The sequence below is a fragment of the Miniopterus natalensis genome, chromosome 8 (assembly GCF_054644295.1).
Source record: "Miniopterus natalensis isolate mMinNat1 chromosome 8, mMinNat1.hap1, whole genome shotgun sequence".
NCBI classification, from domain to species: domain Eukaryota; kingdom Metazoa; phylum Chordata; class Mammalia; order Chiroptera; family Miniopteridae; genus Miniopterus; species Miniopterus natalensis.
The window spans coordinates 79,201,375-79,228,395 of NC_142088.1; the positions used below are offsets into that span (position 1 = coordinate 79,201,375).

General features: G+C 44.4%; 1 protein-coding gene across 2 annotated transcripts in view; it reads right to left on the reverse strand.

Annotated features, from left to right (window-relative positions):
- CNTNAP5 (contactin associated protein family member 5) overlaps positions 1-27,021 on the reverse strand; it is a 724,101-nt gene that overhangs the window by 246,814 nt on the left and 450,266 nt on the right. For both annotated transcript variants that reach the window (XM_087819922.1, XM_087819923.1), the window contains one exon: positions 11,748-11,867. In XM_087819922.1, the coding sequence (XP_087676048.1) occupies positions 11,748-11,867 (120 nt within the window). The remainder of the gene's footprint in view (positions 1-11,747; positions 11,868-27,021) is intronic.

Genomic DNA, 27,021 nt, shown 5'->3' on the forward strand with positions numbered 1-27,021 from the left:
CTCAAGATTCCAGTGACCCCTATGTAGATGAAAAGTATGGTATCTTCCACACAGGATTGCTGGGAAACTGAATGACATGAGAATAAAATACCTGGCATGGGGCCTCATACTAGTAGATGCTTAATTAATTATTAGCTGTTTATACTAGAAAATGCAGCTCAGAGGGCAGCCCTTCCACGACAGCTTCCTGGACCACTGTTCCCAGTCTCCGTTCTCCCCATGATTCAACCATGGCCTCCTTTGTACTATTTCTGTAGCATCTTTTGGCTTCTATTTTATTTTCCACATTTTGTATGAAATATCTGTTTACAATGTCTGTTCGCTTTCTAAACTGAGAGATCCTTTAGGACAAGGACAGACATTCATTTGGTAACCTTGGTGCCTCGCCCAGACCTTGCTCAAAAGTTTATTTGAATTACAATTTCCAAATGAGCAGCTGAATAACTGAGTGACTGACTCAATGAATGAATAATATATAAGTAACTCAACACATAAAAAATAAATGTGGAAGTAAATGAGTGGGAGACTAATAAAGGAATGCAAGGCATCAGGGAGTGAGTTAGTAAGGGGGCTGAGTGCATGAAAAAGCAAGTAAATGGGTGGGGATCACACTGCACCCACCTTCCTTCTTGGTCCTGAGCCCTCTCTTCCCATCCCTGTGTTTGGAGTCAACTGGCTGCCCTGAACGAATGTGTGAACAGAATCTCTCTGAGTGCCTGGTGAAATTCTTGGCAACTCAAAGGTGATGGTGCTTTAATTTCAGGCTAATGCTACATCTTTATGACCTAGTCGTTTTATTTAATGGTCCAATTTAGCAGGAGATTATGCCGCCCGTTAGCCCAGAGAGACCACTTTAAAGCTCAGGACTTTCACACAGGCAGATCCCAGCTTTGCCTCAGAGGCCAGCCTTCTGGAACCCCTAGGTGGTCGCCATGCCTTGGCCAACAACACGAGGCATTGAACAAGGAGAAATACACTTAAAAAGAACTTCCTTCCTCTCAGCTGTTATCTTCTTATTTATTTAAAAGAAAAAAAAAAAAGTCCTCTGGACAACACTTCGTTCACTGAAAACAATGTGTCCCTCTGAAATGCCAGTGACAGGACACGTGTTATTCCAGCTGAGTAAATTGCTAGTGAGCCACAGCAGGAGTCACCCATGGGTGAGTCCCAGGGATGCGGCCTGTGGGCTCCTTCCCAGGAGAGCTGAGCCTGTGGCCCATTAAGACAGCCTTTGTGTTTCCAAGGGAGGGGGAAAGAAGAAAAGGAGAGAAAGACTTAGGGTTTCCATACCACCTGCTCGGTGTCAGCCCCTCTCTAGCACTGTTGAAATGTTAACTCATATAGTTGACTACAAAGAGATAATAAAAAGCTGTTATCATCACCCTCCATTTACAGACAGAGTAACTGAGATGCAACAATCAAGGGCCTTGCTCCTGGTCTCACAGACAATAATTATAATAAGTTCTAATTATAGTTATTTGGAGGGTGCAATAAGTACAGGCATTGTTCTAAGACTGCTTTTTAACGCATTTGACTTTGAGCTCGCATATCTGCACAACCATGCCCTTCAAAAATTGTAATCCATAAATGCACAGATAGAAGAAAGGAGGGTCGGGAGCCAAGATATCTGTTTTTAAAACATCATCCTTGCTATTGCATGAATTATGAGTCAGAGTGGGAAGGCTGAGGACTTGGGTGTTTTTGCCACCAGGACATGAGATTATAGTCTCTGTGGAGTTGGGGGACTACATCGTAATCATTTCTGTATCTCTAATGCCTCATCAGAGCCTGGCCTAACAGAAGAAGACCAATGTATATTGACTTGTATTGATAGGAGAAGGGTTGCCTCCCACACTTGAGGGCCCTTTTATGAGAAGCACTGCGCACATCAAATGGGGCAAAAGCTTTAGATCTGATGGCTGTAAGGAATCTTTTCTTTATAACTTATTAGCCTCATCAGCACATTTATAAAACAAAAATTATTACAACTGTTTCACAGTGATAAAAGTTGAACTAGGCCAGTGCCCAGTAGATATTCAGCACATTTTTTGCAGTCTGTAACCAAGTGACAACTTTCTGTCAAGAGTCTTCTGCAATGATGGCTGTCCAACTTATGATAAAAACAAACTCCTCGAGGATATGAGTCCAGTTTATTCCTGTAGGAGACTTCATCAGTGCAATGGAAGTTAACACTTCCTTCTTGCTGTGTGTGTGCATGTGTGTGTGTGTGTGTGTGTGTGTTGGACGTGAAGTGTTTATGGTAGAAATCATCAGGAAGATGCCAATAGAAGGTACAAGAACAGGACTTCATTACAGGTTGACATAACACCAACTAGTGAATTATAGGTTTCTTTGGTGTAAAATACAGCTACCAAAATAAAACAACATGTTAAGAAGCTGAGTGAGACATACATGTGCCAACAGGTATCTCCATTCTCTTCCCTGGGTAACTCTTGTTTCTTCTACACGGCCAGATCCTGTGCAGCCCATTCATACCTGTAAACTCACTGACAGGTCTAACTTTGGGAACCAAAGCTGACAGCTGTTAGAACTAATTGAATGGACATATTTATTTATTTCTGTCAATAGACTGGGTGATAATCTATTACCTGCAATCACATTGCACTATTAGGTGCAGGCATATTAGAGAGATTTCAGTTGTGGCTTCTCTACCTACTCCATTATGCATTCTTTGATGAGTTTTAGTGAAAACAGAGCCTGCTGCCAACGCAGTGACAAACAGCGTCATAACAGCGACAGTGATAAGATATGGAGGCTTGTAAGGTGTTTTGATTATGAGCTGCTTGAGAATGGAAACAAGTTTTACTTTAGAGATTTGACTAAACATTCCTAGCAAACTCCCCGCAATGCCTCATGATTTCCGTACAGGTATGGAGGCATGAAATTGGCATTGCATTCATCAAGATAAGAAATAAATGTGTTTTTGTTACTGGTTTTAGATGAACAATTTTGCATATCAGTATACATCTGTACTCTACAGAGGAAAGACAGTGTGTGGCTGGGAAACATTTGTTAACACTTTGACAAGATGTCTTGTTAACATTAAAAATGGTAAAATGTAAACTGAGTAGAATAAGTTTAAATGTCAGGTTCTAAGGAAAATCTTGTCAGGGTGCCTTATTCCTCTATTTCTTCTTTATTGATACTGGAAGCTTCCCCGCAAAAATGCTCCCTCCAAGCTGCTAGAGCCTCAGAAATCTCAGGACTCCTGAAGGAGTAATTGCCTTATTGCTGGGAGGAGGAGACCCCTCTCTTCTACCGCTATGGTGTCTGTAAAGATACCATCCACACCAGGACAGCAGTGAGCGTGAGAGAGAGCAGAGTAAATACTGAGTTTCCCTATTTTATAACCACCTACTTTGGGGGTCTAGGAACTTTGGCTTTATTCTAACCTCACAGTCATCTTGAAAGGAAACCATTTCTATCATCTCCATTTCATAGGAAACCAAGGCCCGGAAATGCTAAATCACTTGTCCAACGCCACACAGCTGGGATATGCAGGCACTGAAATTTAAACTTCAATGTGATTACAAAGTTTGTGCCACTCCCGCTGGTCATTACTATATTTGCAGAAAAGAAGGCCTTTGGGGAAGGATGGGTACCAATGAAAGGGTTTGGGTGTAATGAGGAGCAGTTGAACACTTTTACTCTTGAATTTGCAGAAAAGGTTGCAAAGAGTGTAGGAATGATCGAGCCCAGGTAAGATTAGACATCGAGATAGAATCCACAGTACCAAAGTATTGGTTAAATGGAACAGGGCCTTAGTCTAAGACAAGTTATAGGAAGGGGTAAGAAGAAATGTAGAAATCAATCTTTAATTTGACAGTGATTTCTCAGAGTTTTGTTTACACTGAGACTCATGAGTAAATGTGAAGTAGATCCAGAGATTCTTCACATCCTGTCTCTCACTTTCCACCAAGGAGCTCAGAGCCCAGTAGGGACATGCAAGTAAACATTGGTGGTTACAATACAGTTGGTCAGTGCCATGGTGGAAACTTACAGAACATGGGAGGAGAGCAGAGAGTAGAAGCACCCAGACTGCCAGGACCCTGAGGTTATTAAGCAGGGTTGTCCAGGGTAGGCCAACAGCCTGGAGACCCAGAAAAGAGTTGCAGTTTGAGTTTGAAGGACATCTGCTGGCAGAATGTCTGCTTGCTCAGGAGAAGTCAGTCTGTACTGTTAAGGCCTTGAAATAATTGTGCATGGCCCACTCACATGTTGAAGGGCAATCTGCTTGACTCAAAGTCCACTAATAAAAATGTTAATTACATCTTGAAAACACCTTCACAGGGACATTAATGATAATGTTTGACCAAATACCTGAGCTACATGGCTCAGCCAAGTTGAAACATAAAATTAACCATTGCACCAAGGAAAGCAGTAAACAACTGAGCAGTACCTCAGGCCTTCACTCATGTCACTGTTACATGCTAGGCTCTGTTCTCCCTTCACTCTGACCTTTTTCTTTGCACTGATCCCAGTGCCCAGAATCCCCTCACTTCCCGAGGCCATCTAACCTGTCCTGCAGGCCCGCCTTACATGCATTTTCACCCAGCAGCAGAATTTGAAGTCCTCATTGGATTTCTTCTTGGTTAAATACCACCCTTCCTACTTGCCCTATTAGGTTGGTCGCTCAGAATGACCACAAACTCTACATCATTGGTGGAAGTTGTCCACATCCAGGCCAGGATACTTTTAGCCCCAGGAAATAGCACAGGACCCAGATGTCCCTTTTAACAAGACATGTCATTTTAGTGTGTCAGTTTCTCCTAGTTGTCTACTTGTCCTTCAGTTATTCATCAATTGAGTGGCATTGGCTTTGAGAGTCAGTCAGTTCTCTAAGTCAGCATGTGTTTCTGAAATTCCTCCTAACCTCATTCCCATTTAACCCGCAAAGGGGGTCTTTTCCACTTCAGGGTGAAGTCTATTGATTAAGTCCATGCTTTATATATTTGCAAGGCTTCTGAGTTTAGCCTCACCACCATCTTTGATTCTTGACGAATTCTAATCTCTTTTCTCCAGACTTCTTTGGACAGTTCATTAAACAGGCTTACATGGATATTTTCCATTTGCCCCACCAGACGCACTTTCTACCTTTCTGTAGCTTTCTCTGAGCTACAGAAGACTGACCAAAAGCATTGCATCAATAAATGCCGATACCTCCTGAGTTCTAGCAGCATTTGCTCAATGGAGACATGGGAAGGAGACTGGAGAGAACCAGGAGGGACTGAGGTCTTGCTGGTGGTTTTCACACAGGAGGGCATAGCTCCATCCTTCCTACTCTGGCAACAATCTCCTCTCATGTCTGTGAGTCTGGAGATGGGGACCGCCCTTCTCTTACTAGCTCTATAGTATGACCCGTTTCCCACGATTTCTTCCTGTATGCCCTTACCTTTGTAAACATCCTCATATGAGCAAGCCACTTGAATAGCCACCGTCCTCAAGATAGAGGAGCAGTGCTAAAGGCTGTGTATGGTGTGAGGACAGTGCCTTGTGGCTGGTGTTCAGAAACTTGTTCATCCTTCATTCAGGACAAGTAAATAGCCCTGCATGCTTACGGATTCTTGGACTAGGCAAAGAAAATAAAAGAAAGATTCATGGACATAGACAACAATGTGGTGATTCCTAGAGGGAAAGGAGCTGGGGGAGGTGGGAGAGGGTATGGGGGTCAGTGGTGACTGTGGAGACTCGACAGGGTGGTGAACACCATACAATGTACACATGGTGTGTTAGAGGGTTGTACGCCTGAAAGCTGTATGATTTTATTAACCAATGTCACCTCAATTAATTCAATTAAAAATAATTCTTTATAATAAAGCCATTCCTTCTTTTTCCTGGAATTGGGACAGCAGATTTCCTTGCTGGGAAACCAGTTCAGACTGTGGACCTTCAACGGCTTCTGCTCGCACCTCCTCAGGTCAGTTTGCTCCTTTTGTTCCCTCTGTTCATTCAGCTCCTGCGTTTTTCGGTGTTCTAAACTAACGACACATCTTCGTGAGTGTGGTGGCTCCCACACTTTGCAGGTCCAACCAACCCTGTAACTTTGTTTTTGACATGTGTTTGCTCTTCCTGGAAATGTTTTTGTGCCTCTTCTCTTGGCATCTGCCTCCCTGTCCAGGTCTCAGAGACATCGCCCTCCTGCCCACTGGCCCTCCCACTGCACAAGAGCCCGGGTGAGGGCCTCCCACATGCTCCCAACACACACTACACATGCCCTGGCATCGTCCTTATATTTTAATTGTTGTTGTGCTGTTTCCATGATTACTCTGTGGACAAAAAGGGGCCATATACTAGACCTGACAAGCTCAGAGGAGGCCTACATGTCGGCCTTGCAAACTCAGAGACCTAAAGTAACCACAAAGGATGGTCTGAAATGAAAACTTATTAACTAAAAGCAGTTTGTGGTGGGTCCTAGGCTAGAATCTTCCTTGACAAAGGTCAATTTTACCTTAATTGAGCCCATCTATTGTCTTTTCACAACTACAATAACATATCTTCAGAATGCCTGAGTAATTTCCCTTTTCCTGGACCCCTCAGAGCACAGGCGCCACTCTGCAGAGACCGCCAGTTCCTTCACTGTTATGGAGTTAGTTGTTGACTGTTAACTCTATTGCACCCATCTAAGTAAAAGAAGTGTGTCTATAATTTTACTTTCTGTCCAATCCCAGAGGTTTCCCCGCTTTGCTTTCTCCCAGCTCCCTAATCTATCACCAATGGATTTCATGTAACCCACTTACATCTCCTCTTTTGATTGTAATGTATAAAATAAGGTACAAAACTTCCATTCTCTGGAGCATTCTCTCAATCCATTGAGATTTCGCTACCTGGCAATTGTCATCAATTTGGCTCTAATAAACTCACAACAATTTCTACCAGTATGGAAGTTTCTCATGTTGACACCTATGATACAGACTGTTCCTGAAATGATAGTGTTATGATTAGAACTATTTCCCCCAAATATATGTAAAGTCCTAACCCCCAGTACCTGTGAATGTGACCTTAATCAAAAATAGGTTATTTGCAAATGCAAGCAAATGAAGATGAAACCAGACTGCATGAAGGTGAGCCCTAACCCAGTATCACCAATGTCCTTATAGGAAGAGAAGAGACACACAGTCACATGAGAGGAGATGGTCACCTGTGATTATGTCCCATGGAGGCAGGGTGACAACCTCTACAAGTCTAAGGATGCCCAGGGATTAGGCCAAATGCCAGGAGCCAGAAGAGCAAGGAGGATTCCCCTCCGGGTTCCAGGGGAGAGGGCCCTGGGGGCTCCTTGGTTTTAGACCTCTAGTCTCCTGAGCTGTGAAACAATGTACTTCTGTTTTTTGTTTGTTTGTTTTTGGTTTTAAGCCACTCAATTTGTGGAGTTTTATTGTAGAAGCCTGGAGAAACTAAAGCAGACACAATTTGGTATTAGCAAGATTAGCAGTTTGCACAGTGCCTGGAACCTGCACATTTTTTTGAGCTGACATGAATTGTAAATCAGTTAGATGTGGCGAGTAGGCCAAAGGTATATGTACTCCTGCAGAAAATTATTCTTTATCTTCCCCACCCACTTCAGTCTGCCCTCCCTCCAAACTCAGGGCCTGCCCTGTCTCCCACCCACTGATTCCAAAGGCTAGGTGACGCAGTCTGAGTGCACACAAAATGTGTAGCGACCTAGATTCAGTCCACTTCATCAACAACCCTGGACCCTGGTCAGCCCTCAGGCTATTCCCCAAACTGGCCTCCCTTCCCTTGCACAGGTTTTGTTGGCTTACATCAGGGAGACAGTTGCTGCTTGAGTTTGAGGGATCTCCTCTCTGGTAGCAGAAGCACAGATTGAAACCTCCAGGAGGGTGAGGTGCCACCATGAGGGCAGAAACAGAGAGCTAATGTTCCCTAGGGGTGCATTTTAAAGAGATGCTTTTGGGATTCAAATTAACTGTTTTCCACAACTAAAACCATCCGTCTTCACCCACAGGACCTGTATTTGCAAACACCTGCAGGCCTCTCAGGAGACAGTTCCCTTCACTGTTGAGCCTCACAATCTCTCAGGGAATTCTGAGTGAAGACGCCTGTGCGACCGCCTGGCCCAGGTCCTTATTTAGAAACCTGTGAAGGGGCCAGGAGCACCCAGCTGCTGGCTCAGGTGCAGGAAGAGAGCCCAGGCCCCAGTCAGCCAGGGCTGGTCACAACCCCTGTTGCTACTCAGTACTGCTACAGACAAGGCAGAGAGCAGCAGCTTTGAGTTTTCTCCAATGGGAATTTAACACAGACCAAGTCCTCTTTTTCCTGCTCCACCCCAGTTCCGTTCTCTGTCCCTCCCTCTCTTCCCTGAACACTTCCCGCCACACTTTTGCTAGTATCATGTTACTTGTATTCAAGAACATTTAACATTTTACAAATAGAAAAATACGGACCTGATTATTATTAAACAGACATGAGCAGAGCAAGGACCATGGGCCAGGCACAGAGACTCACCAGGGCAGGAGGCCCCAGGTGCCTAGCAAGGGGCAAAACTGGGGGAAAAAGAATTTTGTCCCCAGGGTAACCTTCCTCCCCCAGCATATCACTGGTCATGTGGTTTAGACCCCTGAGTGTTTCCTCCCTAAAGACAGCATCTAGGCCTCAGTTGTATTTCAGCTCCAGGCCCAGAAAAGCAGCAAAATCAGACAAGTGGCTCAGTGGCCACCTCAGGACCAGCTACACTGACTAATGACCCCCAGCCCTGGTGCTGAACAATCAGTGGAGACCATGACCCTGAAAGAGCACACCTGGAAAGCGGATGAATATTCTATTGAGACCTTCCCCTGAGACCTCCCCTAGGATTTCCACCAGCAAGAAAGAGGTAAATACACTCAGGACAGAGGATCCATCCTGCCCTCTCCCCCAGGGGAGCACGCCAGTGCCATCTCCTTCCCCCTCCGAGGGGCCCCACGAGACTTGCAACCCAGGGAGCACTGGGCAGCAGCAGCTTGTCCTGGGCTTACCCCCTGATCCTGTCTCCAAGGCCCCTTCTTGCTGACGTCTCAGTGCCCAGAGCAGCCCAGCTGGGCTCTCACATTTCTTCGTCTGTGCCCTTCCTTGTCTCACTGTCCTGAATATATTTTTGCTGCCATCATGTGCCCAGTACCCTTTGACTCAGTGCCCTGGTGCCCTGTAGCCTTCCTTTTGGACACCCCATCCCCCACCCCTTTTCCTTAAATAAATTCAATTCTTATCACCATTGGAGGCAGCTTTTTAGCCTGCCAGTGCACTACCAACTTTAACCTTTCAATTATCATTATATTTACATACTAAATACAATGAGTTAACCATGAGAATTACATAATTCAGCTACACAGAGATTTGTTTTAGGAAAACAACAAAACAAAAAACCAAGCCAAAAACCTGTGTATTTTCCAATAGCATGTGACCAAAACCCATATTTAAAGAAATATCCAACCACACATGATGAAGTCTTGCCCATCTGGGACAGAAAGCAGAGGTCTTGACTCCTCTGGGGTCACATCAGTGAGGCAGGTACATTTAAATGCAAGCAGACATTTATCTTGAGCCATCCCTGGGCACAATACCAGCATAAACCCTGAGAGAAGTCCTCCCAAAGACAGGCAGAGACTCCACCTAAATGAGACCGATGGATCAACCATACCCTCTGGGTCACTGAACTTACATTATTTTAGAGTTCAAAAATTTACACTATATTTAATGTACATATTTTAATTTCAAAATATATTTCATTGATATAAGAACAAGTCTATGCTAGCTTATTAAATTCATACTTTCAATATATATATGTTTTAAAAAACATACATTTACAGAAAAAACATATATGCATTTATAGAAAAAAGTCACAAGAAAATTCTAACAAAATAACAATGGCAATTTTCATTGTGGTTTATAGGTGATTTTAGCATTTTCTTCATACTTTTTCTTAAAAATTTATAATTAATATTGATTTCTTTTATGACAAAAATAAAAGCACTGTTTAAAGCAGAACATAAGCAATACACAGCATCTAATTAATGTTTAGTGATACAGTTATTACTGAGCCAGAAGCATTTGCCTGACTCCTGAGTCTTGACTGTTAGCTCCAGATTTATTACCTCATGACAGCCTCATACTCTCCTTCCTTCTGTGTAAGATAGAGATGAAACTATCTCCCTCCTATTTCTGTGCTGAGGATTTAATTAATGATGTTTGTAAACATTCTCGAAGCTGCTGGGCTCCATCTCTCCCCTGCAGGCATCGATCTCCTTTGCCTTATGCTGCGGTCAGTCCACTCCTTGGTTTTGGTGGTGTGGACCAGGGGCAGTTTGCACCAGGGTCACTTGGAGAGCTCAGTAATGGAGCATTTACTGATTTAGAATTTCTGGGGCTGGGAAGTCTATATTCCTAGCAAGAACCCCCAGAGATCTATATGTTAATTACATTTTGAAATAACCAAGGTCCACAGAGAACCGTACCTAGTACTTGACCAGGTTGTTGAACACTGTAGTTACCACAACCATGAAAGACACAGCAGCACAATTCCTATTTTGTGTTATAAAGCTGTGGAGAAGCAGCGAGCATTATGCATTTTGCAGATAAAGGATTATGGAAATGCAAGGAAATGGCATTCAATTCTATGTAACTAGCATTTTCTGCAGGAAAAAAACAGTGGCCCTTTGTTTTCAGATGTGCAAATTGCTAAGTGTCCTTAATCACCATTTTTGCAAAGGTTTGCTTGCCTTTCTTCCTGTGATATTGCATGCTATTATCTCCAATTTTACTGCCTCGTGAAGGACAGTGGCTTAGTCTCAATTTTCTGCATAGCCTCAGTGCCCAGGACAGTGTCTGGTTGCAGAAAGAGCTCCATAGAGGGGTTGCCTTGTTGCAGAGAAGCCTCAATGAACCCAAACAGTCCTCTCCTTTCCTGCTTCAATACAGGATTCTGCCGGCCTCTCCAAGAGTCAGTGCTGGGCCCACAAACGTAGATGCGCCCCTTATCGACACTTGCAGTGGAGAGAGCGCTCTCACAATGCTGTATGTTTAGAAAACTGTTACATCACATTTTGTTTTTGTGGAATTATTTCTCAAAATAAATCAGTGTTCATATGCTGTGTCTAAAGCCATGTGACAACTGGCTCTGATGAGGTCCTTCTGCACTTTAGAATGAACTGGCAAGATAACTAAAATTGTCGGAAAAAAACAAAAAAGCTCACTTTCCCTTTTTGTTAGGCATCTACTGGATAACTGGTCTGACTAGTGGCTGTACTACCCACAAGTGTGTCTAATTCTCACACCTCTAGGGGGTAGAAACTACTACTCCCACATCACTGACATACAACTGAAGCTCAGAGAGAATGTGGGATTCACAGCCCTCAGGCCCGGCATGAATCAAGCTTTCCCATTACCTGGGTCAAGCTTTCCTATTCAGTTTGAGTTTTGTTTTCTGTTTGGTTGTTTTCATTTGCTTTGTGGTTTTTGAGTTCTAAGAGAAAAAAAATATCTTTAACAAGTTCTCCAGAAAACGCTTGGTAATAAATTCTTGGTTTTTGTGGAACGTGAAGGCTGTTACAAGTTTTCTTCTCTCATGAAAACAACCCAGCTGCTAATTTTATTATTTACTAAAATACCATTCCCCCCAGAACTTGGCCTTTTATTTGCAGGAGTGCCCCCGTCCCGGGATTCCCCTCGGTTGTGTACCATCCCATAACTAGAGAGAGCGTGAGTGGGAGTCTGCACCCTCAGCCCCTCACCTGTGACGTTGCAGTACACCTGGAGAGGTCCCAGCGGCCCGCTGCCATCTGGGTCGATGTAGAAGAAGCCAGCGGTGTCCCCGCGGTGCCTGTATGCCTCGCAGGATCGCTCGTAGAGGGCTGGGGAGACACAAAGCAGCAGGAGGAAACTGCATGGTTGTTCACATCCCTTGGATGCATCAGTGACTTCTGCTTCTACTGACTGTCAATGTTACTTTCCTTCCCTTCCTCTATAACCTTGACTTTCTCCCCAAGTCTTAGCAAACCAGCATCCCAGTACTTGATAGAGTCACATGTTCCATTCACCAAAGTCGTTCTTCTCACCAGCTCAGAGGTCACATCCTTCAAAAGGCCCCCCTTCCCTCTGCTACGGCCCTTCTCTGCGTGTGTCCCTCCCGGGTGCCTGCACAGGGTGCCGAGCTAGGCTCCCCGCGCTGCTCTGCCTCCCCAGCAGCGGCAGGCCTGTAAGAATGGCAGCCACGTGCTGCTGGTGCCTGTCCAGCATCGGCAGGCAGGGGCCGCCTTCACAGCAGGGGCCCGACGAGTGAATGAAAAACTGAGTGAGCTTATACAGCCATGACTTTTTACTAATAAAGTAAAATGACACTATCTTATTTATATCAATCCAGAGCTCAGCATGGTAACTAATATAAGTAGGTGGCCAATCAAGTTTATTTTGACTTAAGGAGCATTTACTGAGTCCTTAAGATATGTCAACAATGCTTCTGCCACCAGACTACAGAACATAAAGGAAGTGACCAGTCTGTGCCTTATGAAGCTCACAGCCTGCCTGCAGCCACACAGGTCTTTCTACGTTCAAAGAGAGGAAGACAGGTGTCCTGAGATAGGGAACCTGGACCAACCTGCAGATATGGGAAATACAGAGAGCTCATCACAGTTCCACAAATGAATCCCTGTAAGATGTGAAGGAGGCGCCTGCCGTCTCTCGCATGAGAATGCAGGATGTTGCCTGATGTTACGGACAAAATGATCTAACTCAGAGCAGCAGGGATATATCCAAGTGTGTCATCTTCCCACGCTTAAAAGACTTCAGTGGCTCCAACAGCTTTAAAGACAGAGCACCAACTCCTCACCTTCGCCACGTGTCCCTGTGACAAATGCCCCATCCCAGGAAAATGAAGCTGCAGTTTGTCATGATCAAGTATGAGGGGTGCCTCAAATAATTCATTACCGATAAAGTTCTACGCCTTGAGAGGGTTTGCATTTGTATAAATCAGAGTGAATTCAAGGTGATCCTTGTATTCATGGGCTGCTCTCACAGCCATGTGCATTTTCTGAAGGTGGATGTAAATGAGAGGCTTATAGTGCACCCTACATACTAACCGTGATACATAGCTTGTTCTCTTTGCCAAACCAATAACGCATTTGATAGCGTATCACACACATGGAAGTTACCTCTAGGTGTGGTGGCTCTTCCCAGCCACTCTTACACTCTCAATATAATAACCACGTGCAAGGGTGCTGCTGTCCACCCAAGCAGCATTTTGGGGAGGTCACATAGTGGTTAAGAACATGAGCCCAGGAGTCAAACTGAGTGGTTTTGCATCACAAGGCTACCACTTACACCTATGAGAGCTTGGATAAGCCAAGTCATGGTAGGCAACCTCCATGAAGCTAACTCATCGGATCCTCACCTCCTGGTGTTCACATCTTGCTCATGAATTCATGCCCATCCCTAGGGTGTGGGCTGGACTTACAGACATGCTTCTAACAGAATATGGCAAAATTTATTAATGTCATTACCAAGAGGATTATAGAAAGACAGTGGCCCCCACCTTGGGTAATCCTGGATCAGTCACTCTGGGGAAGCCCACTGCCATGGCCAGAGGCAGCCCTGAGGGAAGGCCCACAGGAGTGATTGTGGAGGCTCCTGAAACATGTCATGGGAGCGGGCTCTGGGGCAGAGCACCACAGTCAAACACTGTAGTGGCCACAGCCCTCGCTGACGCTGTAACTGCAGCCCTAGGAGAGGCCCAGACAGAACCACTCCATTTAAGTTGCTCAAGGACCAGAGAAACCACAGAGTGGTCACGTCTGCTGCTTCCAGATGTTACGTTTGCTGGGGTTCATTGCGCAGCAACAGGCAGCTAATGAACTCTCAAAGCACTGATTCTCTCGTGTGGATATAGGTATAAACACACCTGCCTCACGCCACTTCCCGAGGATCCGAGAGATAACCCACAGGCAGCCCGAGCACAGCGCCTGGCGCAGAGGAGGTGTGTGATAAACTCGAACATGATGATGATGTGGGTATTGCATTGTTTCATGCAATGCTGACTCTTCTTTTTTGTCAGGTTTTTTTACTTGACATTTTTTAGTGATAAGGAGCCTGGTGATTTTTAGACCATGAATCCCAAGGCTCATTCTGAAGAACCTACAGGCTTCAGCTCCCATCTGTGCAGAAATGGTGGCTTTTCGTTCTTACTTCATTTGAGTGATTTTCAGTTTTGGGCTATTTTACTTGTAACATTTTTAAATTCCATAGAGTGTTTACTTTTCCCTATGAATATTTTTTTAATACCATGCAATTTTTGATTCATTGATGCAATATATCCCTAATATCTGTGAAAATATTAATTATGACACAGTTTCTTTGACACTTCCGTCTCTTTAAACATAGTTCCCCCAACTGTGTGCGTGTATCTTTCATGTTACCTCCTCTGCAATGTCAGGTAGTCTTTGGAGGTCCTCTCCTATTTAACATTAGTCTCTAAAATACTCATTGCTCTAAGCAGATATGTGTGGTGCCCTCCAAGGACTTCACTGCAGTGTAGCCCGGCTGGACCATTTCTTGGGAAACCCCCATGTTAGTGTCTTTAGATACTTTCTCCTGGTGATGTTGGGTCTGTAAATGAGAGGGGTATGTTACATGGAGTGGGGAAGATGGAAGTGACAGAGCACATTCATTTTACTCTTGTAAAGTCAGGGCAAGGCGTGAGGTGCCATTGTAGTTACACTTGTTTTCACTAACTTCAGACTGCAGTTGTGAATGCGGGTTGGCCGAGCATGCCGGCTGCTGCTCCAGATGGCCATCTCTCCCCCCAGCTTCCCTAACTCTTGGCCAGGTACATGTTTAAATCTCTATGATGACCCCATCACTAAAGCTGAAAGTCTGGTGGTGGTTAAGACTCAGAGTGTTTCTCTGATTAGCTGTAGACTAGGCAATTTAAGAAAATTTATATCATTTACTATTGTTTATGTGAAGCTTTGTGAAGAAGTGAAGGTAAACACATATGTTCAATCCACCAGTGCTTCAAGTACAAACCTGCTACTTGTTTAATGCGTTGCCCCACCTGGAGGGCCAAACATAACGCATGGCAGGAGGCACATGCACATTTATGGACAACCTACCAACTTTTCAGTAATTCTAGCCCAGGCTCTCAGAGCACTAAACAAAAAAGACAGGTTCTAGATCTCAGGTAATTCACAGTCTTAAAATTACCAAAATTAATCCCAATACAAATAGAAAACGATTAAAAGATCTATTCTTATAAAAGAAACAAAAAAGTTATTTAAAGATCTCTCCCAGAACAAGACAATAGAGTCATATGGTATCTTTTAAAGTGTAGATTATTACAGTGCCACTTATACTTCTCCAAAGCACAGGGAAAAACAACTATTTCAAATTGTTACACAAGGTAAGTGATTTAGTAGGCACTTAGGCAGACGTGAGCACAATAGGAGCAAGAGGTGTGACACTGAAGGTCACCCAGGCACAAAGCCCCGGGTGCCTAGCAATGGATAATTGTAAGGAGGGACCTTGCCCCATGGTGACCTTTCCTCCTCTAGCATGTCCCTGGTCATGTGGTTCAGACCCCCTGACATTTCCTCTCCTGGAAGGTCTCTAGTCATGTGGTAGACCCTCTTAGAGGAGGAACGAGGGCTGGAGAATAGCATCATCTGACTCCCATACAAGCGCCTGCACAATCACACCATTAAGCATTAAGGCCTGGAGACAATGAGGTCTGATACACATCAAATAATCTTGGAAGCAGAGCCTCAGGTCTGTTGACCACAGAGACAGAGTTTTGGTCAAACTAGGGATAACATCTAGGCCTCAGTAGTGTTTCAGATCCAGGCCTAGAGAATCAGTAAAATCAGAGGGAACAATGCCATGGCTCACCTCAAGGCCAGATGCAATGATTTCTCTACCCTCACACAGAACAATTAGTAGAGACCACAACCCTGAAAGGACACACTTAAAAAGCTGATAAATATTCTATTGAGATCCTCCTCTATAAAGTCCTGCCTTTAGAAAAGAGATAAAACTCCTGAAGATGAAGAACCTAGTACATGTTCCGTCTCTCTCTCTCTCTTTCAAGCATGCCAGCACCTTTCCCCCTCTCTTTCCTCTAGGCCCTTTGTCTTTGCCTTTCTCCTAAGCTCCAAGGGCCCTTCCTTTGCCTCTGTAACTTGTTTCCTGAGCCCACACAGCCCAGCTGGCTCACTTCTTCCCTGGCTCACTTTTTCTACCCCTGTGACTTTCTAAATAAATTTTCACTTGTATTGGATTTTTTAACTCTGAATTCTTTTCTCAGTTGAACTCAAGGACCGAGGCCTAGCATTATGGTGCCATTTCCCAATAGTAAGTATAAAAGTGATCCCTAAGTCTAACAAAGACCACACCAAAAAAGAAAATTTCAGATTCACTTATGAATGTAATTAAAAACTTACATAAAATATCAGCAAGCAGAACCCAATAGTGTATTTTAAAAAGACATAGTAGCCAACTGGAAGCTTAATCCACAAATGCAGGAGTGGCTCAATATTAGAAAATTATTAGTATATATACCTATGTTTGGTTTATGTATATGTGTGTGTGTATATATATGTATGTACATATATTACAACAATAATAGGGACAAAGGGAAAAATTAAACAATCATCTCCACTCATTTAAAAAGGCAATATGTCTTCTACAAGTTCTAAATTGCTATTGGAGGCCACCATAGGGCAACCATCAAATTCCCTGCTGGGAAGACAAGCGGGGCATGAAGGAAGGTAGAAGCAGCTTTGTCAGGGGCAAGGTTTGTCTCCATGGGCAACGGTGAATGCTGGCGCTCCCTGGGAAGGTCTGACGTCACGGGCACACAAAGACCTGTGCCATCGATGAAAAGGACATCGACGGGCATATTAAGACTCTTTAGAGTAGACTTTTAAATTAATATGAGCAGATATAAAATGTAGCTGGACAGAGCAGTTAAATCAGTGTTTTCATATTTAAAGAAAATAGTCTGAATCTAGTCCTGGCAGCTAATTTATTGCCTGAGGTACAATCTGAAGTGTCCTTGTGAAGCCCATTCTCATTAGAGATAATGATAGTATTCAGACAGCAAATAGTTTTATTTAGATCTCACCTTTTCAAGTTCCAAGGGCAGAGCTACAGCTTTTTTGTGCCACCATTTATGTTCTTATTGTAAAAATATAGGAATAGACATAAAACTTACAGTACAAGTACATAGTATTTTCAAGGCTTTAAAAATGTTCCAGTCCTATTTCCTTCCTTGCTCCTTATGTTCCCAGAAATGGAATATTTACCACATGACTGCATATTTAGTTTTAGATCTACAGCCATAAATAAAACCAAATTAATCCTATCAAATAAATGCTTGTGAAGCATTTTGCATTTGACTATTTATTTAATTCAGTTTATCAAACTCCTTGTGCAGTAGGTCTGTGGGACTTTGCCTTGGCCTGGTTTCAGTGAGAAAAAGAAAAAAAAAATGTTAAAACTGAAGAGATTTCTGAAATTAGCTCAAAAAATGTGTCAGGGGATTGAACTGGAAGGCGGATCTTTGAGGTCCCAGTCTGCACGTGGTTGGCATGGGCTAAAAATAGACATGGTTCTGTAACATTTTCACCAGGTAAGGGGAGGTGAGTGGAGACGGAAGCGTATCGGTGGTTGGTAAAGTCTGGGGTGGAGCTGAGGGGGGTGTGGCTATAAAAGGACATCCTGGGAAGTTTCTGTGATCAAACTATTCTGCCTCTTGATTAACATGGTGATTACACAAAAGTATACATGTGATAAAATTGCAGAGCCACACACACCCCTACACACACCCTCCCCCGCAGGAGTGCATATGAAAATGGGCAATCCCAATAAGCTTTGTGTATTGTACCAACCCCTCTCTCCTGGTTTTGATGACCTACCACAGTTATGTGAGATGTCACCATTGGGAAAACAGGGTAAGGGGCACAGAGGACCTCCTGGTACACTTTTTTTCAATTTACAGGGAATTATTTCAAAATAAAAACTTTGTAAAAAGAAAATGAGTCAACAATTCGACTCCTAGAGAGCTACTCTACAGAAATAAAGACGTGTCCCCAGTGAACTCTGTGCATGAATGTTCATAGGAGCCTAATTCTACCCCAAAATGGGCACCCCCCAAATGCCCATCAAGGGGTGAGTGGTAAAGGAGCGTGCTGCTTGCACACAGGGAGCGTGGTTAGGCAGCGGGAGTGCGGTGCTGAGGCACGCTGCGGCAGGGCGGGGTCCTGAACCCTGAAAGCATCAAGTTAGGGGAAAGAAGCCTTGCAATGTCCGTACGAAATAAGTCTATCAGACAGAGAGTGCTAGTGGCTCCCAGGGCTGGGGGTAGGGGTTAGCATCAGGAATGAGGGATTGCTGCTAAGGAGTATGGGGTTTCTTTCTGGGGTGTTGAAATTAGGTAGTGACGACGACTGCCCAACTGTGTGAACAGACTAAAACAATGAACTTGTACACTTTAAATAGGTGAACTTTATGATGTAAAATTATATTTCCATAAACCTGAACAAAGCCGAGGGGCAGGGTATTATTAGGTCACGGGACATGTCCCAGGAGGAGCTCTAGGTTCCTCCAGGACACAGTGCCCCAGAGCCCGGGAGTCCTGCCCCTTGGCCCAAGGTGTTCAAACAGAGCAACAGGCATGTCTGATGCCTCTGGTAGGTTCCAAGGGCAAAGTAGATGCCTGCCTCCATCTTCCTCCACCTCAAACTACACCAATATTTCATTTTCTCCTTTAGAAACAACACATTCACTGAAAGGATGATACAATGAAGCAATAGTTGCTAAACGCAAATTGAAAACCTTGTCTCTAATGTGCCTCTTATATACCCTCTGTGATGCAGTAAGTGAATCTATAGTGCACAGTAACTATCCTTAATAATGTGTTGTATTTAAAATAGAAATATGCACATGTGCTTAATATAACTCTTCCTTGCAATCCACCTGCGAATTAAGTCCAGCTCCTCAGGCGCGTGGGAGCGAAGAGGTGGAACTCTGGAGGCATGAAGAGGCGTGACCCTCGGAGGACATGCGGTGTCTACAGGAGTGACCTCAAAGCAGAGGTTCTCCTCTGTGCTCCTAAAGCCAGCAGCCACTGGCGTCCCCCAGATCACTACACATCTGGACTCATGGACTCAGTCAGAACCTCTGCGCTTAAGGTTGTGTTAACTGTGTTTTAACAAATCTCTGGGTGATTCCTTTGCAAGTTAAAATCTAAGATGCCTTGTTCTAAATAAACTTTGAAAGACACACTTATTAAATAGTGACATATATCATGAGCTTTTTACAGTTTTGTCCCAGTTGCTGAAAACTCAAGTTTCTGACAAGTATCGACATACCCACAGCCCAGAGAATGTCAACCTTTGCCCAGACTAAGTCTCTGTATATCTTTCCCTCCCCTTTTGTTTTGCCATATGATACTGTACTTCTGTTGGAGGGTAATATTTATCATGTATCTGTGTAAATCAAGAGAGATTACTAATTTACTAATTCGATGACCCTCAGTGTTGATCTAGAAATTCTTCGGAAGCTAATAGCTCTGAATCCAAACTCTACCTGTGATTTACAAATAGTTGGCAAGTTGCTTAATCCCTTGAGTTTTATTTTCCTTGCAAGTTTTTATGAGAATTAGATGAGGTAAAGGACGGAAGGGGGCTGCCACAGTGTTTTGCTCACAGCTGGCATTCAATAAATGGGAGCTAACTATTGTCACTTATAATTATAATAAAGCAATTAAAACAAAAAAGAACTGAGTACATTTACATGGTCCTTCAGGGAATTTACCAAATGTGTACCATATCCCAACCATGTGTTAGCATAGAGTCAGGCACTGGGGATACATAGACCAATAAGGTATTGTCCCTGCTCTTAAATGTTAAGTCCGCTATGGGAGGAGGTTAAGTCATATTCTTCATTAATATGATGACTTTTTTTGTAAATGGATCTTGAATATTTCTGTATTTTCAGGGGTAGCCACGTCCTCAGTATGTATTCAATAAATGACTGATGGTGAACTTAGAAATATCTGAATGCACAGGTCCCTGAGGGGACTTTGAAGGCCACACATGTCCTTAGTGGATGTGCTCTTCTGAGAGACTAGAGAGGCTGGGGGCAGAAATCAGTGAGGAGACCATAGCGACCATCCCATGAGCAAGAATGAAGGACTGAGCAAGACAGGGCAATGTGGGTCTTCTTAAAAGAGCTTAAGCATGGCCCAGGGACAGGTCTGTGCATGTCCCAACCTGGAGACAATGATTCCATAGCTTATCCATGACTCCATCTATCTGGGCATCGCACTTAACAAGAATCAATTAGGCGTCAATCAAAGAGAAATAGAAATATTATTTTCTGATGGAAAAAAAAAATTGTTTACAAGTTGATTGAATACAATGTTCAGATTTAAGCCTTAACTATATCTGTCATTTTAATCCTAAATATATTCAAATTGCACAGATTCAATATAGGTCAGGCTACCACAGATGAAGAAGCATAACATTGCAGGGGGGGTGGACCCAGCACCTGGAGATGGTGCCTCGCAGTGACATCTGGTGAGTGGGGCTTCCAAGTGAGGATCCCCAACCTTTTCTCTCCAGTCAGAAGCTAGTCCTGGGAGTCCTGCCGCCCCCTGTCTGCCCGGCCTGCATCCAGCGCATCCCCCTAACCTGCTGCCCCTGGCTGCGGCCACACATTGGGCAGTGGATTCCCACCCCATGGAGTGGTTCCTTGCTTGTTTCAAGAGAGTCAGACTTGACCTCACAACCACCGGGCAACTTCCTGGAGAGCAGAGTTCACGGAGCGTATGGAAGAGCCAGGTTTTTAATCCAAGGGGTTTTGCACTCAGATGCTAGCTTTGCTGCTTATGGGATTTAGAAACATAGCCTCATTACTGGCCTGAGTTTCTGTTTTCTTTAACATAAAGAGTGCTGCTAATAGACCCTCAGAAGATTTATGATAAACTTCCAAACACACACGGAGTTGGCGCGCAGTAGTCAGCTCCTGCCCCTCTCCTTGCGCCTGCTCCACAGCACAGCCCGCCCGACACGTGCCTCCACTGTGGACGGAGGACACTCGGTGCCCAGCAGACACGGCCAGTCCACGTTCGCACCAGCAGCCTGGCCGGTGGGCAGCTCCCTGACGGACCAGTGCCCTTCCCACACCATCGGGTGTGCGTTCTGCACATAACTTCTGCTCTGCAATTACCATAGAAGAAAAATCAATTCCTGTTCCTCAACAGAACAATGAAGAAATGGACCTGTCACCACTTGCATGTAACATGGTACGGTGAGGAAATGCACAAAGTCTAGTTTACGTTTGGCTAAACGACCAGCTGGGCTTGCTAAAGGCGTTAGTTTGATGGCACTTTGGTTGGGCCTGAACAGCTGATAGGAGTGTCCCAGGCTGACGAGCCGTCCTGCAGCCTCCGCAGCGCAGGTCACAGCACCTGTAAGAGTCAGAGGCAGGACAGCGTGTTGCGTGTGGGCTCCGAGGTTAGAGCTGCTCCAGAGGAAGTGAGGTGCAGACACGGGTGCCCCGTGCATGTAGCCCAGAGGCTTCTCATGTGTAACTCTCACATCTCGTCTCTCCCACCAGCAAACAGAGACCCCCAAGCTCCTAGAAGGAAGTGAAGCTGTAAGACAGATGCAGACTGAGTCTCCAGGTGACGGCACAGGTCAACCACAGGACAGCGCGACTTCAGCCAAAAAGAAACTCATTCTGCTAAGCCACGGAGCTTTGAGGATTGTTTACCACCTTTAGCCAGCCTGCCTTCCCCTTGCTCCCTGAGCTGTAGCTCAGCGGCTGGGAGATTTCCGAGTGCCAAGCTGGAAACAAGCACTTCTACTTATAAATAATGCAAATGAGCTGTTGGCACCTGGGAGCTGCACCCAAAACCATTCCAGCTGGGAAGGGGTGGATCTGGGAACCGACACTGGTTCCCACTCTAAACTCCTTGTTCTCACCTCTACCTGCAGAAAACAAATAAAAACTCATAAAATACTTATACTGGGCTCATAGGTTTCTAAAACTGGTCTCAAAAGGGAAGAGAAATAAGGAAGTCCTAGTGAAGGTACCTTGAAGGCATCCTTGAGGACAATTACGGTGTGTATTTGTCTTTGTTACCATCACTGCTAGCGAGCCCAGGACCCTGGGCCCAGAGGCCGGGCTGCTAAAATAAGCTACTAGTTTGCAATTGCACAGCATAGAGAATGCATCTTGCTGTATGAATTGTTGAATGCCTATTTTCAAGCTGTAAAAAGGAAACTTAACAGTGATAAAAGTGTATCTTTACTATGAGCCATCCACATATACTTGACACTGAGATAAACAAAATGCCCGGCACTACTGCTGCTGAGAGGACGTTTAACTTTGTTACCCAGGGAACCCATGCGTGAGATGCGCATTTCCATCCAGTTTATACACAAAGTGCTGTGATATTTCCGACCAGATTACACTCACAAATCTTTCTCACCATCCCAGGGTTCACAGAATACTGATTGTTGTGAAACAACATGACCACCAAAGAGGAAACGCAGGCACAGTCTTTGGGCCAGAGATAAATTTATTGCAAAGCTGCAGAAGCTAAAGCTCCCGGCCCCTCGCAAAGCCCTAAGGTAACCTGGGCATGTGTTTGCATGGTTACGTGGTCCTGTAAGCCTGCGTATCCGCGGGGTTGTCAGGAGCAGCGCTCAGGAGACAGACGTGGGTCTGTCGGAGGGTCTGCTACAGGGCCTGCGGGCCGCCTGTAAGGCTGTCGTCTTTGCCTGGGAGCTGGAGCGCGCCGCCCAGTCCAGAGGGCAGGCGGGCTGGGTGCGAGGTGAGGGAGAAAGACACGAGCAAGGCCCGTTCATGCCCAGAGCCCAGGAGGACCAACTGAAACCCGGGAGCGGCCTGGGTGTGGGGTGGGCGCCGCCCCGCCTGCGCGTGGGCGCAGACCGGCCAGTGGGCGCGAGGCGGGCGCGGCGCTGCTCCCGCCACCTCGCAGGCCCACGGGGTCTCTCTTGTGGTTTCCCCAAGTACAAAGAGCTAGGAAAGAAAATTTGGGTGAATACAGTTTAGCCAAACCAAGCTGACATGTTACAAAGCTGCCAACTTTGTAAAAGTAAGACATTTAATGACAATAGGCTAAAATAAAATATTTAACGGCACGCGGTCAGCGGGGCTGCCTTTCTCCCACCTCCCCAGGGTCCTGCTTCTCACGCCCGGGCGCTGCAGCCGCCGCGGGCGCCTGGGGGGCGGGGGGGGGGGGCGGGCGCTGCGGTGCGCACTCAGTCTCCGCGCCCCGCGCGGCCTGGCCGCTGCCCCCCGCCCCCGCGCCCGGACGCGGCCTCCTGCTGCCAGCCGCCAGCCCGCGGGGGGCGCCGCCGCCCATCCGGACGGGGCCTCCTGCTGCCAGCCGCCAGCCCGCGGGGGGGCGCCACCGCCGCGCCCAGCGCCGGACCTGCGCGCGGCGTGGAGAGAGGCACCTCTGACCGTAGCAGCCGAACGTTATCTCTGGGGAATTCTTCTAAATCTTACTTGTGGTTTACCAACTTGCAGGAATTTTCCCCCAGTTTCAACCACATTGATAAACGTTTACATGGCATAGAGAGTATTATTTAATGTATCATTTAATTATTTAATAGAGTCTCAGATTTCCAAGATGAAAAAGTTCTGGAGATGGGTGGTGGCCATGGTAGCACATAATGAATGCATTTAATACCACTAAACTGTACACCTAAAAATGGCTAAGGTGGCAAATTTTAAATTACGTGTATTTTACCTTACTAAAAACTGGAGGGGGCATTAAAAACAAAGTGAGTTTGAATGCTTGCTGAATATATTCCTAAAAATAGATATATTTGGTACTAGGGATACTAACAAAATATTAATATTTAACTCCCATTATATTAAGTCTTGTTTATTAGGTAACCAGATAAGAAAATGGAACATGTATTTTAATTTTTTAAGTTCTATTCTCACATTGTTTTACATTGAAGTAAAAAAGTAATGGATATTTTGGAAGTTTATTGACATTACCAAAAATAAAATGTGAAGCTGAAAAAAATATTTTCCATGTGATTGGTACCCACCAGGAGAAGCCCCAAGAGGAACACTCACTTTGTTGAGCGGCGCAGGCAGCACCCTGCGAAGGGGTCCTGGAGCGGGCTCTCCTCATTCACGGAATCTGTTTTCATTTCTATGAATAGACATATCACACTGAACTTCAGCCCCTTTCCAAACTGGGTGAGTCTTCACTCACCCTGTTGTCCTGGTCACATTTGTTGAGTTAAAGCTCCTGATGGGAGATTGTTGTAAATGAAAGCTCGACGGGGAAACTATGCCACCTCTTAGCGTCAAACTCTAATTCCCAGAGAGGCAAAGCCAGGCCAGCAGCAACCCCCCCGCCAAATGCTGGGCTGGTGCGGCTGGGTGGATGCTGCTGGGCTGATGTAGCTGCTTGCCAGACACAGGAGCTATCTGTTCCCTAACCACGTGCCTGCACACCCACAGACCAGGGGCAGCCACCGACCCTCCTACCCAAAGGAAACAACTCATTCTGGATGACAGGAAACTCCTTGAAATGGAAAATGTCATCAGATGTATACGGAAGCTTCAATTTATAGTGTTTCCAGATCACTCACATTTTAATCTTGCAAGATTCATTTTGTGGCCAATTTAGGGCAGAGAGAGATTTCACCATCTGTTTTACTGAGTAATTTAAAAGCTACTCTAAACCCCAGACCCTTGTTTGTGAAAGAGCCCAGTTTAAGAAGGCACCTCCTCTGGGTTCCAGAGTCAGTTCCCTATTTGCACTCGGACACAGCTATCACCTGGGGAAGACGGCTCTGCTCATTGGAGACCCACTGTGTGCACATATAGCTGAAGCCCCTTCCCCAGCAGGCTGGGCCCTCCACGTGCAGACCGCGCGGCTCTGCCCACTGAGCAGCGTCTCCGGCGTCAGTTCGCCGCTGGGCCCCTGCTCAGCCTGCGGGATGGGGAGCTTGCCTCTGGACTGATCATTACCTGTGAGCTTTCCTTTTTGTTCAGTTTCAGCTTCCCGAAAACTTAAATCTGAAGTTATCCAATTTTTGTACAAACTCTCAAACACTTTTTTAATTCACTGCAGTCTGAACTTTGCCTAAATTTACCAATATTTCACCAGGTCCTTAATGAGATCGTTTTATGTTGTCACGCTAGAAAATTGAAAACGGGAGTGCTTTGATTTCCTAAAGAAATCACATGGGGAGCTGGGCACTCACTTTTATGTTCTTCTTCTAATTAGAGGATTGGACTTTTCAAGCCGGAAGACGAGGGAGCAGAGAAGACCATCACAGAGAGCCTCTCAACCGTCACGTCTTCTCCCCCTTCACTTTATTCCTACCTTAACATGATTTCAATTTATAATTAAGCAACTTGAAATGATCTCTACTAATACAGAAGTAAAAGGACCCATGCTGTTCAGAGAAAATATTTGAAGAATTAGAAAGTTAAAAAAGCGTATCCTTGCCCCAGATTACTTGTGACGCCCAGCGGGGTTGTCCACCGCCTTCCCTCTGCAGTCCGCCTGTCAACCTGAGCTCCTGTTGGCCCCAAGGCATTCATTCCTGCTGCCTTGTAAATCCCTTCAGATACATAGAGCGCTGTCCTCTGAACTCCTTTAAGGCAGAATAAATAGATGATAGATAGATAGATGATAGATGATGATAGATAGATGATGATAGATGATAGATAGATAGATAGATAGATAGATAGATAGATAGATAGATAGATGATAGATAGATAGATAGATAGATAGATAGATAGATAATAGATAGATGATGATAGATAGATGATAAATAGATGATAGATGATATAGATAGATGATAGATGATAGATGATAGATAGATAGATAGATAGATAGATAGATAGATAGATAGATAATAGATAGATGATGATAGATAGATGATAAATAGATGATAGATGATATAGATAGATGATAGATGATTGATGATAGATAGATAGATAGATAAATAGATAGATAGATAGATGATAGATAATAGATAGATGATGATAGATAGATGATAGATGATAGATGATATAGATAGATGATAGATGATAGATAGATAGATAGATAGATAGATGATAGATAATAGATAGATGATGATAGATAGATGATAAATAGATGATAGATGATATAGATAGATGATAGATGATAGATAGATAGATAGATGATAGATAATAGATAGATGATGATAGATAGATGATAAATAGATGATAGATGATATAGATAGATGATAGATAGATAGATAGATAGATAGATAGATAGATAGATAGATAGATGATAGATAGATGATAGATAGATAGATAGATAGATAGATAGATAGATAGATAGATAGATGATAGATAGATAGATTGATAGATGATAGATGATAGATAGATGATAGATGATAGATGATAGATAGATGATAGATGATAGATAGATAAATAGATAGATAGATGACAGATATGTAGATATACACACACACACACATATATATATACAGTCTCATAGTTTTCTAAGTATATACTTCTATGTAACTATAACATATATAACTTGTATGTGTATATGTATATATAAACATATTTCTCTTAATTCAGATGTATCCACATAGGACTACGTACAAATATAGATAGAAATACATAACTACGGATATAGACTGGGTCCTTTCTAGTGTCATGAACAGTGTAACTATGGCTGTGAGGAGGACCCGACACTCACAGAGCTCTGCTATCGTTTGCTAAGCACCACTGCCTTAAAGAAGCTATTTCTATTTTCTCAAGAAATAATTATCAAGCTGGCAAAAATCCAGACTTTTGACAACACTCTTTGTCAGTGAGGATGTGGGGAGCCTGGCAGCTCATGCATTGTTAGCAGCAGTGAAAATTGGCTCAATGCCTGTGGAGGCAATTTGATAACATGTGGCAAAATAACATACATCCCTTGACCTAGAAATCCCTCTCTGGGAATATATACAGATATACCTACAAGTG